Genomic DNA, 18,338 nt, shown 5'->3' with positions numbered 1-18,338 from the left:
GCCTTTGCTCCACGGCCAGTTCAGAGCATGTAGGCGTCATGTATTGTTTCGGTTTTGCACCTCTGTCTGGGGGGGGGGGTGAGTAGGGTTAGAAATATTTTTCCCCTTGCCTCAGGAGATGATGAGTTAAGTGGCTTTGCGGTCAGACAGGAGAAGGAAATCGCCCTATTTTCTGCCTGGTGCATGGTGGTTGGTTGTGTGTGTGTGTGTCTGTGTTGTTTTGTCTCTGTCAGTGAAACTGACGAGGTTGTTTAATTTTCCTAATCTTACCACAGGTTTTGTCCTTCTCATTATTTCTTCCTGCTTTCCATGGGGTTTCTTTTTCTTTTCTTTGAGTGAGTTTTCCAGATGCATCCGTTGTAAAAGCACCAATAATCAGAAACTGTGTCCGGCTGCTTTGAAACAAACAGGCAAAAATAAAAAATACTCAATGCAGATTTATGGAAGTTTTTAAAAAAAAAAAAAAAACGTTTAAACCAGACTTAGCAGGGAAGAACCTTCTGAGATGTGCTGGGAAGTGTCGCTTTTTCATAGACAGCCTGTTTTTCAATCTGTTTTGCACATTCCTTCTGTGCAAACCACATATTCCCCCTCAGCTTAAGAAGGGGGAAAATAATAAATAGTGAATTGTTGCCTTCATCAGCAAACACAGGGCTGTATTTCCAGACCAGGGCTGCCGGAATCAGGGATCTGGGAATGATACAACATTTGAAACTTTGCCTTCACAGAAGGGACATGGGAGGAGATTTCTCTTGCAGATGTAGTGATTGTGTACAAGAAGGAAAGGGGTGCATGTGTTTCATTACCTAGTTTCCCTGTCTGCGGAAGGATGTACAACGGGGAAAGGGAGATAAATGTTGAGGGTTTCACACACAGTCCACGTAAAACAGGAATAGTTAAAACAACACATAAGTAGAGAAACATTTATTAAATCCAAGCAATAAAGTAATATTAGCAGACCCCCCAAGGGACACACCTTCTTGTAATTTACAAGGGATCTTCAACATCTCAAAGGAAGGCATGCATAATGACTGAGAAACTTATTAGAATCAACAATTCCAAGCATAATTAACCAGGGAAACTGAACCTATTAAAGTGCCATATAAATGCCCTCAAACACAAGGAAGGAAGGAATGAAAGTAGTAACATGATCTCAGAATGACCTATTTATTCCACCCACCCAAACCAAATCTGTACATTCATATGTAGAATGCTCCAGTACAATATCCACAACTTGTCTCTTTTGGGTATTTTCTTGGCAGTTTTGTCCTTGTTCCAGAATACTGTGTAGCAGATATATTTGTCCAAGAATATTGTTAATTAATTATAACAAATATAAAGTTAAACCTCTGTTAGAAATTTTAACTGTATAAAGTAGCTGATAGTTAACTCATTCAGCACAGTTAAAATTCCTTAGTCACAAAGGATAAGAAGTTAAAAGTGGTCCTTAAAAATCTGTCCATTTTAACGTGGTGTCATTTGGCTGAACAAACACCTCAACAGCATTCCAAAGTCTAATGAATTGTGTAGGCAAAATTGAAATACAGGGTTTGAGTTGACTGTTTGGATGATGTGATTGTCAGTGTGTCTACTTTTCCCCACCATCTACTTAATAGGAAAGAAATATTTAATCCCATTAAAAATTCAGGATTGAATCTTTAAAAGTTATCAATTTTTCAGGGATGAAGTCACTGGGTAATCAAAGATGTCTTGAAAAGGGAGTTTGGAAAAAGGGGGTATTTGAATTCATTTTTAAACAGTGAACTAATGTTTTAGGGGATGGCAAAATCTTACAGAAGAGTTCTGTGTTTATGTCATCAGGCTGATAAATAACTAATCTCTGTACATATCCTTATTTCCTGAAAGATTATAGTATCAGAGATCCTTTTGACTTCATCATATAGAACAAATATTTCTAGATATCTAAGTTACTTACTGTTCTCAATGATTGCTTTGGGTCCTGGAGATTGTCTAACACAAGACTCCTCAGCTGGTCTACCCTCCACAATACCTGCTGGATTTATTTGCTTCATTATCCACCCCTGAAAGTAAGTCTGTCTCAACTGGAAAAGACTGTTAAGGTATTACATGGAAACAGAAGCTTCCTGTTCTTATTCCTAAGGAGTTAAATCTCTGGTCATCCCTGGTCAGAGTTTACTTCAGTGGTTTGTGTATATGTATAAATCCGATTTTCCCCACATGCAGACTTGCAAGGAAGGGAAGCTTGATTTCAACACACAGCATTAACTTCTTATAAATGATACACTTTTTAAGGTTCTTTTGAAGAATTTCCTTCATTAACATCAGTTCTCTAAAACAGCTGCCCCATTATATCTAAAAAATGTTATTTTAAAGGTGGATTACATTGAGTGAAACTGTAAGACTTATTTTTGCAAGGGATGCTGAGTCTATTTTTGTAAATGAACAGCAGAGTATGAAATGAGCAAAATATATTCCCATGTTATTTTATCAGCTGGCTTTGCATAAAGAGAGGCAATCCATTAGAACTGGTGGTACATATTTGCCTAACATAATAGCAGCAAGACAAATAAGTCCAGTACCCTAATGTAGGAAAGGCGTCAGTGTATACTTTAGAAGTCTGTTGCTAACCTAGAGGTATTTAATATTAATTGGTATTTGCTGACCTTGAAATTGTACATAGGCTGAATATGAGGTCAAATACTGAACTTTGGTAAAGAGTGGAAATATTAGATTATTTCCTAACCAAAAGAACTACAAGAGATTTAGTGGAGTATGTGTTGACAAAAATTACACATGAAGGAATTAATTCCTTAGTGAACTAACCTTTGCTATGTAATACATTGTTAAAGCATAGGCATATACTTCATTTTATACCTTAAATAGGCTTGCTTTTCAGCATCCTCGCATTGAATGACCCATAATAACCAAACACTCCAATCTGGATATGAGGCAGAAATTGGTCACACTCTCTCACACAGATTTTAAGTAATCACAGAAGATTCTTTCAAAGTTAAATTATTTGTATAATCAGAATAGAATACACATCCTGGTTAACTTCAATGACTGTGTAAAATTACAAAATGACTTGAAGTCAGTCTGACATGCTATTTACCAGAATGTGTTCTCTCTCACCAAATAGCACTGGTCAACAAATATTACTGGTGAATTAGGGAAAACACTTTGGTATCACAAATGGAAATATATTTTGTTGTTTCTTGCGGTCTTTTGTGATGCTGAGTGTGGGGTGGAAACAGTGACCCAGGTAGGGAAACATATGGATTTATCAGAAATTGTTTCCTAAACTGATCAATTACCAGGAGATGTAATGAGAAATATAATCCTTAGGGAGAGGAAGGAGAAATTGCCATTACATAATATCTCTTGGGAGAATTTGTACATCACATAATGAAGTTGCTGTGGAGCATATTTCTGAAATGCCTTTGCATAATAATTTATACTTCAGACTTCTGTGAACAAGACAATACTGTAAAAAATTGGCAGTGATAGTAAAATTGGCATATTACTTTGAGATTTTTGGGGGTGTATCTCTCTTTTTAGTAATTACATTTACAGATGTTTGGTAACTTACTAAGAAATTAAAACTTCCAAAAAATATGAAACGGCAGTCATTAATTTTGTGTGACATATTTAATGCCAAAGATTAAACATTAAAAGGTTATACTTCTATCACAGCCCTCATTAAGTTATTTCTGTTTATCTGTGGTAGATCGATCTGAATGAAAAGATAATCTCTAACCTTAGTGAGGTAAACTCATATGGTTTTATCCATGTAGGGACAAAATTTTAATACTTCTCTAAATAAAAAATATGTATGCATAATCTTGTTTGATTTAATATGCCTAGTTAGCTGGATGTGTGTTTTCAGAGTCCTAGTAGTTAGGACCTCCAAAGACCTGAATTTCACCTATGGAATAAAATAGTTGTTAAAATAATTAAATATTTTTAAAGTTTCAGTGCCAATTGTTTTAATTGGGAAATTATTCATTTCCATCCTCCCCGGTTCTCACCAGTTCAAGATGTTTATATTTGTATTCTAAATAGAGCTTTTAACCCTTGGGAGCTGAAAATCTAGACTATCACAATGTTATATATACTATTACATGTGGATTCAAAGTTTTTTAAATCTGCGGATGAACAGAATGAAGACTCATAAGAACTCTATAGCTAATGGGGAATTCCTTTCACTTGAGTGCTAATTTAACATCTCTACTCATACTGGCAATTCCAATAGGTTTTTAAATGGCTTGTTAAAAAAAAAAAGTATCAGGTATTTTTCCTGCAGATAAAAACACATTAAAGTGTTATTTTTATTTAAAAAACAATCATCAATGTTACCGTGCTAATTCTAAGCAGTGAAGGCAGTATAGTGCCCCCTAGTGGTGATTTTGGTAATTGTCATTTGTGTAGTTAAACAATTTTTACTAGAAATAAAATTGCAGTTGCCTTGTTTGAAGTCCAGACCCTCCTTACAACACTTTATTGATAATGTTTTTTCATATTTTGTATGCCATCTTGTGATTATTAAAGTACAGTACAATAATTCATTCAGGCCTATCTCCCAGTTTCAAGGAACTGATAACTTTACAATACTATGAGAGTTTTATTTTTGTTTCTTTAAAGTGCCAACAGTCTGTTCAAATCTACCTATCATGTCCTAAGTGAGGTGGTTCAAACTTAAATCAGTGTTGTTATGCTTGTTGTATCAATACATTATTTTCAAAGCTGGAACAGGATTTAGTTTTTCTGAAAAGATGCAAATTAGTGTTAGGCTTCAACATTGAGAGGTTAGACGAAGGACTTACTGCAGTTTCTGAAGCCTGTAGCAAAGGTCAAGAAGTACACCACTACCATCAGAGAGGCTCAAAATCTTAATATTATCAGCTGGAGAAGGAACTTGACAAGACAGCAGTGCTTAGGGATGGTAATCAGAACCACAGTCATGTGTCACGAAACTGCCCATGTCTTTGCAGCTAGTCATTCCTGCCTTTACGCTTTCACGTGGAGAAGTCGAAAGATTACCTTCTAGTGTTTCTTGATGGTTGTAGAAATGTGCTATTCTGTTTGTTTCCTTATTTAAATATGAGTTCGGATAGTATTTTTATTAGGGCATAAATTGCAAAAGAACGTAAGCTAAAAAAGCACCCTGTTCTCCTGTTTAAGGTTGTTTCGAAAAGGCTAAAGCATAATACAACGTTTGGTCTTTTAAAAATAAAACCTGCTTTTGTGCACATGCAAAGTGAGTTGGAGTGACAGAGTTTACTGTAATTCCATCATTTCAAGACAACTGAGATTTTTACATTGAAGTCAAAGATTTTCCTGTCTAGCTTGTAAAGTGTAGATTTAAAAAAGATGTTTACTCTTAAAAGCATACAGTTTAGTTTGTGTTTTTGTGGAAAGTGTGTTACAAAGGATCGTTTATGTGTTATTGAAAATGTGGCTGGCTAACCTTTACCAGCCTCATCTCATCATTGACTTAGATTGCAGTCCCAAGTAGCTACAAGAATTTTATCTTGTATTAAGTGGGGTGGGAGAAAAGGATGGTTATTTGAAGCCAAAGGCTGGTAATTTCATAGTGCTTCTGTGGGGAAAATTAAATCTCTACTTGGACTACACTCCTGCAGTGTCTAGTTATAGTTTTCTAGCACTTGATACACAATGCCCTCCTGCCCAGAAGACATGTTCTGTACAAATCATTATTCTTCCATAAGTAATCAACAACAGAATAAAGAGTTTGCCATTAAGTCACCTACAAGTGGATCCTCACTCCAAAGCTCTAGGTTATAAAGCTGTAATGTAGTTTGTCTGCAGAATAGTTGGAAATCCTTCACAAATACCTCTTTAACACCTGCCTCCTATCCCACTGTATGATTGGCTCCCTAGAAAAGCCTTCCATAGATGGTGCACTGTAATCCTTTTATGTTACTTCTTCAGTGCAGATTATGCAGCAAGAAATAATTAGGAGATTAATTTTCACCTGTCACTGCCAATAATAGATAACCTTGATGCAGTGACAGGGAATTTGGAGAACGGGAACGCATTTAACCCTGTAGCGATTGCCGGATGAAAAGTGGTTACCAGAATATGACCTCCCTGCTTGCTGGCATGAAAACTGAGAGAGATATTGGTCTTTCAGTGTTCTGGTCTCTTCATTGCCCTAGTTTTTGCTGCGTTAAACTCTCCCTGTACTATTAATGTGCCACGTGTGCACAGTCTAATCAGACACAAGAAGGCTTTGGAGACCTCTGTCGTCCAGTCTTTTTATTCAGATACAGTTCTGTTGCTTTTCATTATTTCAATTCCCAGCCTGACTGATACACGTAGCAGCTAGAGAAAGGAAGATCGTAATGAAGATGGCTTCATTAGGCAGTGTGCAGTGTTGTCCTTGCCACTATCCACCAAATGCAGCTGAAGAAACGTCCCAGAAGTAATTGTGCATTTGGGGATTTTCAGAGAAGGAGAATTGAGGCTTTTCTAGTCCCTTTCAAAATTAATTGCCTGCTCTTTTCATGTGAGTTTAAAAATACATGCTAGACACTAAGGCAACAAAGGTAAATTTTAAAATAAATCCTCTCCCTCTCCTTTTTGTGTGTGCTCAAGTTTAAATCTACTATCTGTTGAAAATGTAATGGGAAACCAGCCTACAGAAAATGCCATTATTCATATCATCCCAAGCTCATTTATTTTATGTGCAGTAGTAATGATAAGACAGTCTGCTTGGCAATGTTGATAAGCTGGGAAATATCTCAGAGCTATTTGTATAAGTTAAAGCAGATCTTGGTACTGAGCGATAAGGAAACTGTGATGGGCCTTTTGGCAATCTGCTGAGCTAGAAGCTAATAAAGATTTTAATGGGAAGACCTCATTAGGATTAGGGAGAAGATCTATTATCTCAGATTTACACAACATAAACATTGGGGCAACTTTAAATTTTTCCTTTTTATTCATTAAATACTATTGCTGAATGTGAATCCTTATAAATCCAGTCTGAATCTTTGTGTGTGTGTGCCAGGAGCCATTGCCAGCTGTTTGCTGAGCAAAGATACAAGGCCAGCTTTTGTGGCATTGCATTTGCAGTACCTGCAAGGAATAACAGAGCGTCATATTTTTAGGGAGCTGTTCAAATTTTGTAGGGACAGAAATGTAATCGATGTTTGGTGTTCGGGAATCGTTGTCTAGGAGAGCAGCCTTCCTATCCCTTCTGCACGGTGAAGGTTGTCTTCGTAAACAGATTTGCCCACTGCTGTCTTGTGTATCTACTGACAACTAGACTGAAATAGTAGGGATGAATGGTGTGTTAACCTCAAATCCTATGGGGGGTCGTATCACCAGTGCAGCTAGAGCCACCTTCAGTGTAACCAGGTTGAGACAATTGACATGCTTCGATGGCCCCATTTGCACAGCAGAGCTGAGTTAAATCCCAGCTACAGCCTGATAATCATGTTATAGTTCTGCCCATGAGCAAGGTTTAAACATGGACCATTCACACTGTGAGGAATCATGCTGTGCACCATGTCTGGACTCAGCCTGGTTACTGCCTGTATTTAGTAACTTCTGTATGTGCACAGTGCATATGGGCCTCAAAAAAGCCTTGATTTACACAGGCTTTTGGGGTGTGTTTTACAACCTTGCTTTAAGGACTCTTCAAACTATATTGTGACTGAATTGGATTATAATATGGTTTAGATTGCCAGCATGAATGCCAAACAATTTTATGTCCAGGTAGAAAAACATATAGGAACATTGTTTAGTTTGGGGTTTTTAACTCTGCTTGAATCTGTTCACACTATGTCCAAGCCATGTTGGAACCTGGTTCTGCCATAAAGGAGTTTAAACCATGTTATTAAACAAAGTAAAAATCCCCATGTATACAGGGGTTCTATCACTTTGCACGCTGATACGGGAGCGCCTTTAGAACCTTGTTAATAATTATTATTTTAAAGATTGGTTGTTACTACAGTTAATAACAGAGATTCCACCTTTTTTTTCCCGTTATTTGAGGCAGCTCTTAATAGAGTTATGTCTTAATAGAGAATGTCTGATGGACCGTCTTCCCTCCCACCAATGATCAAATAACCTCTTTGGCAACTACAGCAATTGATTATGGGGAAAAGTAATGTTAGGAAAATATGGTAAAGCATTTTTAGTTTCCTTAATGTGACACAGTGGCTAGAAACCAAAAGGAGAGCCGGCACCCTGCGACCAGCCAGCTTTCCACAAACTATAAGCAAGTGTTCTCCAGACCACTGTTTGAGAACCACTGATTTATTATGTTTGTGGGCCTTAAAGGGACACTCTGTACAAATTTTGTATGCCAGCATTTCTTTGGTTGGGGAACCTACCCACTATGGCATTTCCCTACCCCTCTTCTCTCCTTGAGTATTTCCATCCCCTAGCCCCTCACCAGCATGGAACCAGATGGGCAGAGTTGGAGGAACAGTGCCATGCCCTTACTTCTAAGGACAAAGAAATTCACTACCCTGGGTTGGTGCGAAACAGCACTGTCTATTTAAACCACTAGGGCCATGCATAGATAATATACTGCTCCAGGAAGGTTGCCATTTAAACAAGGTTTCCACGATTTGTGTTTGATGTGAATGAAACTTTTTGTTTTGTCTGTAGACCTCAGCGGAGCTGGAGCTGCCTCGTATCAGGAGTGGCTTGATAACAAGCAAGGTATGAGATCAAGTCTCTCCAACATGGGCACTGGAGACTGATTTAGCTTGGTTTCTCTCAGTTGAATTGGTCTTTTTCTCTGTCTTTTTTGCTCTTTCTTTCTCTCTGTCTCCAAGCCAGTGCTTTGCTGACAGTTCCATGGCAGCTAAAGGCTAACTTGTTAGCTCAGGGCCTTGTTACAGGCTTGTCACGTGCCCCAAGTCAGCCTTCCAAAACCCCAAATTCTCCATCATTAACAAACGAAAATGGAATGCTGTAAAATGAAGTGGCATCTGCACCCAATAATAGTTTTTACCAATTTAATTGTATGGTTAAGGGGAAAAATTTATGAAAGTAAACAGAAACGTTGAGTTAATGCAAGACACATGCTAGTGTACTTTAACACTGGACTTTCTGTGATTTTTTTGTCAGTTTCACTGACAGACTGGTTCGAACTTGTCCAACCCACAGTCTTTTCCTGTGGCAATGTCATTATGAGCTGGATAAGTCTCGTGTGACTTAAGGGGGAAAAAATCTCTTGTTCCTTCACTGTAGGCTTTGAAGAGATAATCTTGTCAGTAAAATTTGAAGATGGGAAAGTATATGGGGACAGGATTCAAAGCCAGGTTATTTCTTCTAATTCTGTAGCTCAACAGAGTATTGGGGGTCTTATGTCCCCCAGGAGGTCTTCTCTAAAAACTGCAATTGCAAAAACTTGTCTGTTACTGTAGAGAGAGCTGTGTATTTAGTGCTGAACCTGTATTAATAATCAATGAGGGAAAAATATGCTGCCTTCAGTCCAGAATTTCATTTATTATGAGCTATAGCAAGAAGATAAGGGGAAATAGTTATCTTAACCTCGTCATAGTAACAGTGGCAGGGTTTCACGCTGCTGTTGACCAGGATCATGTGATAGCAACAAAGAAGCAAGACTATCCTTTGCTGAAATTCTGATCCTTCTACATTATTGTCCAAAACAGAACATCTGGGAACAAAAGAACCTCATGGGTTTCATTGTTTGGTTGGTTTAATTTTCTGACTGTGCCTCAACTATTGCTACATTCCCATCTTCTGATGATAAATGGACTTTGCAAATCAAAGATGGAATGAAGTGCCTCTCCTGGCTGTGGTTTTTTAAAGAAATTTTTAAGCCATTCTCCTCTCCAGTTACCTTTACACTAATCTTTCGCTGTTTTCTTTATCGATTGTAGTAAATACCTAATCATCGCTAAGCTTTCCTTTCAGCCGTGAGAGCCAGCAGGCTGGGCTGGAAGAATTATAATCCATGATGGTTTCTTGATTAAATTAAGACTGCCAAAAGGTTGGAGTCCTCTAAACCATTCTAGTTCAGGGTGTTCTTTGTGGTAGGCAAATAGCTCAGTCTCTGGAAGAAGATTTTGTCCTATTATGTTTGCTTGCTCACTCGTTTTTTTCTTTTTGATGTTTTATGGGAAATAATAGAATTTTCCTATTTTTTTTTAAAAAAAGAACTACTTCCACATTCAGTAAACATTTTTAGAGCCATCCTAATATGCCAGAAACTCATTTTTGAAAGGTCGTAGACTTTTTTTCTGTCTTTTCACCATTCTTGTTGATTATCAAGATGGAGGGGTGTGTATATAATCAGCAAAGCTGTCTAACATTAAAGTGCCTAGATATGTATTATTATGTATTTGTCTGTGGTAGCACTCACAATATGTCCAGCCTTGCTCACACTGGAGCTCCCTCCTCCATCTCCTTCCACTTAGCAATCTGAAAAGAGCAGGATCGTCATATCCATTAACACCTGTTTATGAACCTCACATTGAGAATCCATGTGGTAGGCTCTGTCGAGACATTCTAGAAGAGACTGTCTCTGGCTGGAGAAGCTCACAGTCTAATGCCTAAAACTTTCAAAATGTTACTAGTATAACTGTTGTCAACAAAGTGTGTGATTTGCAGGGGTTTGTTTTAGCCAATATAGTTATGCCCGTAAAAGCTCTAGCGTAGACACAGTTATACAGGTATGAGGGCACTTTATACCTGGTAACGTTTATTTTACTTCACTGACCTTTTATACTGATATAATTGTGTATATACTGGGGGGCGTTGCCACTTTAACTGTACCAGCATAGTAAAAGCTGCATGTGGACAAGGCATAAGGGTATGTGTGTCTATAATAACTTGGAATCCGCCTCCTAACTTCCAGTGGACAGGTCATTTTGTTAAGTTGCAGTAGGGTTTGACATCACAATTTGTGACAGTATACAAAACATACAATATGTAGCTGGCAGTAGAGCCAAAATTCTGGATGTGGCCCAATACATTTGTTTTTTTTTAAACTCATCCTCAGCGTGGCCAGGGCTCTTTAAGAGAGCTAAACCTTCAAGCTGTATAAAATGTGATTGCTGTAGATTCATTTTATAACAGCTTGCTTATCTCCTAGAAATTAGGCTGTAATGAGGTTTGGTTTATATATTTTACTTCTCTCCTCATTAAAGGGCTATCTTTCAGAAGAAACGCTTTGTGTGTTGAAATATTGCACGGTTAAAATGAAGGCAGGTTTATAAGGTTTTAATGTACTTGGGAGCCAAGGTTTTGCAGCTTTATAGCAAAGATGTTGTAACAAAGGGCTTTATGGTAAGGGTGTGCTGTATTTTAGTCATGCAGTTGCACAAGCGAAATCTTTAGTAAAATGCCTAGCAGTCAGTCAGGAGAAACTCTGAGGGAAACAGCTGCCTCTGGATTCCAAGCTTGGTCTTGGCCAATATTAAATCCATTATTCTTAACAATCCCTGAATCCTAAACTATTTCCTTTTTTTGTCTCAAAGATTACATAGATATTGCTGCATTTTGTAATTGTGCCACACCGTTTGGGAGGTGTATTTCCTAGGTAGCATAGGACTTTCGTTTAGTGCTGAAATAAACCATGTACGCATGCTGGCTGTCCGTATCCTAAGAAAGATGTAGGTCTGTATACACTGCTTACAGAGCACTGGCAGAACGGTATCCTTGGGTTGTCCAAAGGCTGGATCTACATTGTCTTCACAGTGGAGATAGCACTTGCTCTGGCAGCATTTCATCCTTTCCACCATTGTTCCACCTGTGACAGCAAGCCCTAAAAAATAGAGAAAATAAACAATTTGGTTCTCGAACCTGGGGAAAGGGAGGAATATGGCTTAGTGCCTCGGTAATTGGAGCAATGTATAATGAGGTGATATTGGCAAGTGTGTGGAGTGGGGTCTGAATCCTTTATACAGCCGCTGCAACATCTCCTTTCAGTCATAGATGTTACTAATTTAAAAGACCTCAAAGGCCATTTGGTTTATCCCCCTACTAATGCAGAGTTTTCTGCTATAGCATATCATCTAGTGCCTTCTCCAGTCCAGTTCTAATCATACCAAGCAAATACTCCCTGCTTCACACAGGAGACTATTCCACAACCTAATCCATCTCACTTTTCCGGGTTTCGTCTTCACATTGAATATCACGGCTTTGGATTATTTTCTCCCAGCTATTTAAGATTTGCATTTTACCCAAGGTGAATATGACTTTACTTTTCTGCTGCTCTTTGACTTGCTGGCTCTCTTGGTATTACTTCTCCATCCCCACTGGTACGTGTGACTCCTCCTAAATTAGTATTATTGTGGATTTTGTCACCTCGCCTCCGTTTGTCACCAGTACAAATAATTCTGGAGCAAATGTTGAAAGCGAGGATGGAGGGCAGCTAATCTGGTCATTGTCTCGAATGCCAGTGCAACTACAGCATTGCCAGCACATCTATACTGTGGGTATGGATAACTATCTGCTGGGAGCTAGATCTATGCTGTGCCAGTTCGGCCATTAAACAGCCAGTATAGAACCAGGCCAGATTTGAAACCTTGACCTTAAACTGTAGGCTTTTTCTCCAATTATCAATCCCCTGAGCTATCTAGTGCCCACGTATGCCATCTTTTATTAGAGTCTTCATACAACCAGTCACCTTGTTTGTGGGACAACAATAAACACAGCATAAATGTATAATTGGGCCACTTTTAATACAGCCCAGCTCTATCTCCTGAACTCTCTTTAGAGCAAGTGTATATTGAATGGCTAAGGAGACTATACAGGGGTTTCTGTGCAATGACTAGAGGGATTTGGAAGACTATTTGTGAGCTGTCCAGTCCATAGTAAACAGAGAAGAAGTGTTATTTGTGTAGATGTTAATTTAAATAGATCCCATGTGGGAAGGAAAGAAATATAAATGAGCCATTTTGTTAGCTCTGGAGTTGTGTGGAGCTGTCATGAGTTTTCTTCTTCCATCTTCCAGACACTTGTGTAGTGATGTCTCCTATTACATCTTGAAGCTGTTAATGAGACCACCAGAGATACAGAGTCACCTCTGTAGTAGAAAAACATTTGGAAAGAAGTTTAAGTGGCTTTTATTTTTTCTCTCTTTTACTGGTGATATGCTTAAATTAAAAAATGGCTAAGATTGATTTTATATTGGTTTTAATGTCTGGTATATCCTTTATCAAGGGAATACGGTTCTGCATTTGCAGTTGAATGGACTTGGTCACCGTTTCTGTGATAATTATGAGATCAAAGATAAACCTTTGGCAGGCTACCTGATTGTTAGGGGCATAGAGCGTGTCTATAGCACAGTTAGGGTAACATGTTTTTCATGGTGGTGGAATAGAATCAAAATCCCTCATGCTGTTTTGAAATTTTAGAGAGCTGTCAGAAACAGCCATGCTAGCACAGTTCCATCTTCAGCCTGGAAAAGGTCTTTATTATTATTAATATTGGTTATTTGAATTGTGGTTGCACCAAGGAGACCCAGTCATGAATCTGGACCTTACTGTGCAAGGCACTGTTCAAACACAGAACGAAAAGTCAGTCCCTGCCCCAAAGAGCTTTGGCTTCTTAAATCTAACTGTGATTACATTTATTGCTAGAGCCCATTTAAAAAAAAAAAAACTGTTCTTTTAAAATAAGTCGGCTGTCTTTTCTTTAGATCATTGTAAACATATCAAGAGATATACTGATAGGATGGTGCACTGAGAATCCAAGCCAGGAGCCACCTTCCCCACTCTTATGTAGAGGACAGTACCATGTAGTGAGATGGAAAGCAAACTTTTATTCTATTTTGTGTAAAAAAAACCCTCCATTATAAAAGATGTTGGTGGGGGTGAGGGAGGGTTGTGGTTTCAGTGCCTTGTTAGCGAAGAATTGCCATGCTCCAACTCATTTTTGCAGCTAGCATGGGGGAGAAAGGGAGAGAGGAAAAGAGATGGGCTTTGTGTGTGTATGTTGGCTCTGGCTGTCTAAATTGGTAATGGTGTCTGGAAGGAATCCAGGCTGTTGTAAATATGAACTTTTGTCAATATTCTTCACGCTTCTTTGGACTCTAGGGTGGGCTTTATTAGCTGAAGGTCACACCATTGTGTTGTCTCCCCTCCTGAGACCTCTGATACCTTCCTGAAAGGATGCCCATTATCCAGGGCTTAGAAGCCAGCGGCACTGAAGCTGATAAGCTTAAGAGGCATATTTCATCCCCCCCATTGCTGCTTCTAGAAGACAAACAGTGTTTATCATTCCTGATTAATTCCAGCTGAACAAAAATATAAAATAAACTAGGAGGCATGAACGTACGCACACACAATTACCATTTTTAGGCCAGCCTTTTGGCAAGGTGTCGACTCATCATAGTGGTTGCAACAAGCAGTGCGTGTTGCCACCTCCTTGTAATCTTGGCCGAAGATGAATCCGAAGATGAATTTAGCAACATGAAAGGATCCCAGGCTATGATCAGTTAAAAAAAGAAGGGGGGGGGGAGGAATAGCAGCGTGAGGATCGAGGCTGGAATTTATTTGTGACAATTAAACATTAAGATCCTGGGAGAGTAGGGCCACCCGGTGCGTGAACGGCTTTACATTACCTGGAAAAGATGAATGGCCCAAGGAGAGAGAGAAGGGCAAGGATTTTACTCTCTGCTTCATGAAAAGAATCATGAAAACATAGCATATCGTGCTTCTGTATCTCACAACTCCCTTCATCACAGTTCAAACCCTTTCCTAGGAATAGCATGTAAGAGAACTGAGAGATTTAAATGGAAGTTTAAGAAGCTCTTTTGCTTCTTTGTATTCAATTCTTTTTTTTTTTTTTTGGAAATGTCCTGCCGATTTTCAAGATTCTGGTGTTTCAGTATAAATCTCTCTCCTCTGTGGCTACAAGCTCCGTTTGCTATTATTTTTACTTTTAGCAAGATTCAGAATGTGATGTATTTCAAAAATCTCAGAATTAGCACATTGTCTGGTTTAACAATAACTAGAGATCTACTACGCAGCTTTGTGCATCTGTAAAAATACACAAGCAGCATTATCCAGTGGACCTGAGAGTCAAGAGCCCTGGGTTCTGTTAGCTGTGCCACTGGCCTGCCATGTGATGCAGGGCAAGTCACTTCAGCTCTCTGTGCCTCAGTCTTCCCATCCGTAAAATGGGGATAACACAACTTATCTTTGTATTCAAAATTGTTTGAGATCTATAGGTGACGAGTCCTATAATATAGCCAGTGCCAGGTATTTGTGTTAAAAACATAACTTAGTCCCTGTCCCCAAGAGCTTAGAAATGCAAAGATACAAACAAATATGATAGAGCTGCATGTGCAGTTCAAGTGGCTGTTTTGGAATGTGGGAGGGAGCACTTAGTGAGCCTCGACTGAATGTCTTTTCCAAGCATAGGAAATAACACAAAAGGCACCCTTCGGAATCGTGTCCTGTTATAACAGGATCCTCAGCCAGGTCCTTCAAAAGTGACTTGCTTTTGGGTGCCCAGCTTGAGATGCCTTAAAAAGGCATGATTTTCAGAGATTGCTATTAAGAAACAGCATTGTCAGGAGGACTATACTTTTTCTGCTTTAAAAGATTTAGCATTTGCAACTGGAAACTTTGCATTTCCTTGCATTGAATTGAGAATTCAGAAACAGGTGAATGTATCTTCCACTGCACAGTGTAGGCCTGAGAGCCTCATAAGACTTTTCTCAGCTCTCCTCATGGCCTCCACAGCAGAGCTGAATGGTTTTGTGAGGATCTGCTTAATGCAATGTCATGTTTTGCAGCATGGATGCTATACACAAGGATTCTACACAAAAAGCAGATCTACCACTCAATGCATGTTGCAGTAAATCCCTGCCGATGCTTGAATTTGATCCATGTTTAAACATGACGTGTGGTCTTAGGTTGCAACTAACTCAGTTTCCCTGGCCAGAACGCACAGGGATGGAGTGGGGTTACAAACCATTTTACAAAACCGTGTTCACTCCATGCCAGGAAGAACCATGTGTAAGCATGGATCTTGTTAATTTGGCTCCAGCAGGAGTGTAGACAGGGCCTAATAGCAAAAGCGGTCAAGTAGTAGAGCTGTTGGTCAGCTTAGACAAGAAATGCAATTTCAGTAATGCTGTTTAAACTGCCCTATATCAGAAGTTCCAGCCAGCAAAACTAATTAGAATTCCCATTTTGAAGTGAATACAGTCACTTCACTGTAACCGTGAACAGTTGTGGCAATGCAGGCCTTTAATAATAATTTTTTCAAAGGTAAACTACACAGCACTCTCTGAATCTTTTGTTTATTTAGTTTTGATTCAGGGATTGGATTTAACTTGTCCCCCTCAACATCAGATATGATACAGTTAATTTTATATGGCAATCTTTTTAGACATACCACAAAACCCTTTAAAGAGAGAAGTAGACCAGAGAACAAAAATGCTTAACCAAGCCAAGTGTACAGTAAAAGGCACTAAAGTTGCCAGTATGGATGTTGCTGCAGAACTGATTATGGTGATGCAGTAAGGAGGGGAAGAGAATAGAGTTAGTCATATGCTAAGGTAAACGAGATAGAGTGACTCAGAGAGAGTTCGAGGTAGATGCTGTATTTTTGTCAGTAGATACAGAGGGTCAAATTCAGAGCTGATGCCTATAGTGGTGTAAATTACAGGGTCCAAGGAAGTCTTAAATCAGTATAACTTTTACAGTAAGGGGTCAGAAAAGAGGAAGGTAGCAGAAAAAGCTGCTTGTAGCTGGATGTGAAAAAGGGTAGGTACGCACACATGCACACTTCTTACGCTGTGTTCAGGCTCTTCAGCATGTAATTTAAAAACCTGCTCCTGTTGAAGTCAATGGCAAGAGTCTTATTGATCTCAGTGGTGCAAGATCAGGGGCCTAAGGCAGCTTAGGGTATGTCTACACTACGAAATTAGGTCGATTTTATAGAAATTGATTTTTAGAAGTCGATTTTATGCAGTCCATTGCGTATGTCCACACTAAGCGCATTAAGTCGGCAGAGTATGTCCTCACTACTGTGGCCAGCATCGACTTACGGAGCGGTGCACAGTCTCCGCCGCCCATTGGAATTCTGGGTTAAGCTCCCAATGCCTGATGGGGCAAAAACATTGTTGCAGGTGATTTTGGGTACATGTTGTCAGTCGCCCCTCCCTCTGTGAAAGCAATGGCAGACAATCGTTTTGTGCCTTTTTTCCTGGGTTACCCATGCAGACACCATACCACGGCAATCGTGGAGCCCGCTCAGCTCACCGTCACTGCTGCTGTTGTGGGCAAGTCTGCTGTGGGGGCTGCTATGATCCAAATAGCCAATGAAATCATTGACGTTCTGTTGTCAAGGGTAGTGACTCTGGGAAATGTGCGGGCCTTTTTAGATTTTAGGTGCATCATATTCCTGCCCTTTGTTGCTGGTGAAGAAGTCTTGCAGTCATACATTCCAGTCCGGTCGGCACTGTAACACCCCATAGATCTTCTGTGGTTGACATATATAACAGCTCCAGGGCTCCTGCTCTTTTGCCTTGGCCGAGGTACCTTGCCCTACCAGGACCTCCAAGCATTCGACACAAGCACCTGCAGCAGCTGGCATTGCTACACAGCAGCAGCTCCTGGGTGCCTTCGCAGCAGATGGTGCAGTAGGACTACTAGCCATCCTTGTCCATGGTGTACGGCTCCACCGCTTCCGCTGCAGCTCTGCTCTCCTGCAACTCTGCAGCAGACGGTGCAGTAGGACTGGTAGCCGTCCTCATCAGACATGTAGCTTGGCCGGGGGTTCTGAAAACGTCTTCCCTACCCGGCTCCAAGCAACTTCCAGGGCCTGGTGTATGGCTCCACCTCTTCCACTGCAATTCTGCTCTCCTGCGAGCTGAAGGCTTCTGCCTCAGGCTGCTCTCCCAGTAGGCAGCACTGCACGGTTGCACCTACCGCAGCCTACCCCTTGCTCCCATGACTCATAAAGCCTGGACAGTAGTAAGGAGCAGTTCAACTATAGGTTGAGCAAGTGCAGAATGGTGGTAGAATGTGCCTTTGGATGTTTAAAAGCTCGCTGGCGCTGTTGGTCAGACCTGAGCACAACCAACATTCCCATTGTTAAGAGAAAAGGAGTACTTGTGGCACCTTAGAGACTAACCAATTTATTTGAGCATAAGCTTTCATGAGCTACAGCTCACTTCATCGGATGCATTCCGATGAAGTGAGCTGTAGCTCACGAAAGCTTATGCTCAAATAAATTGGTTCGTTTCTAAGGTGCCACAAGTACTCCTTTTCTTTTTGCAAATACAGACTAACACGGCTGTTACTCTGATTCCCATTGTTATTGCTGCTTGCTGTGTGCTCCATAATATCTGTGAGAGTAAGGGGGAGACATTTATGGCGGGGTGGGAGGTT

At 39.8% G+C, this 18,338-nt stretch overlaps 1 protein-coding gene across 11 annotated transcripts in view; it reads left to right on the top strand.

The window, feature by feature from the left end:
- FBRSL1 (fibrosin like 1) overlaps positions 1-18,338 on the top strand; it is a 763,476-nt gene that overhangs the window by 628,646 nt on the left and 116,492 nt on the right. For 8 of the 11 annotated variants that reach the window (XM_073313631.2, XM_073313638.2, XM_073313635.2 and 5 more), the window contains one exon: positions 8,623-8,676. The exons of the other annotated variants lie outside the window; for them this stretch is intronic. In XM_073313631.2, coding sequence (XP_073169732.1) covers positions 8,623-8,676 — 54 coding nt within the window. The remainder of the gene's footprint in view (positions 1-8,622; positions 8,677-18,338) is intronic. 11 annotated transcript variants of the gene reach the window in all.

This window comes from Lepidochelys kempii, chromosome 15 (genome assembly GCF_965140285.1).
Source record: "Lepidochelys kempii isolate rLepKem1 chromosome 15, rLepKem1.hap1, whole genome shotgun sequence".
Taxonomy (NCBI): Eukaryota; Metazoa; Chordata; order Testudines; family Cheloniidae; genus Lepidochelys; species Lepidochelys kempii.
The sequence above is the reverse complement of the archived record's forward strand: the minus strand, read 5'-3'. Positions and strand labels throughout refer to the sequence as shown.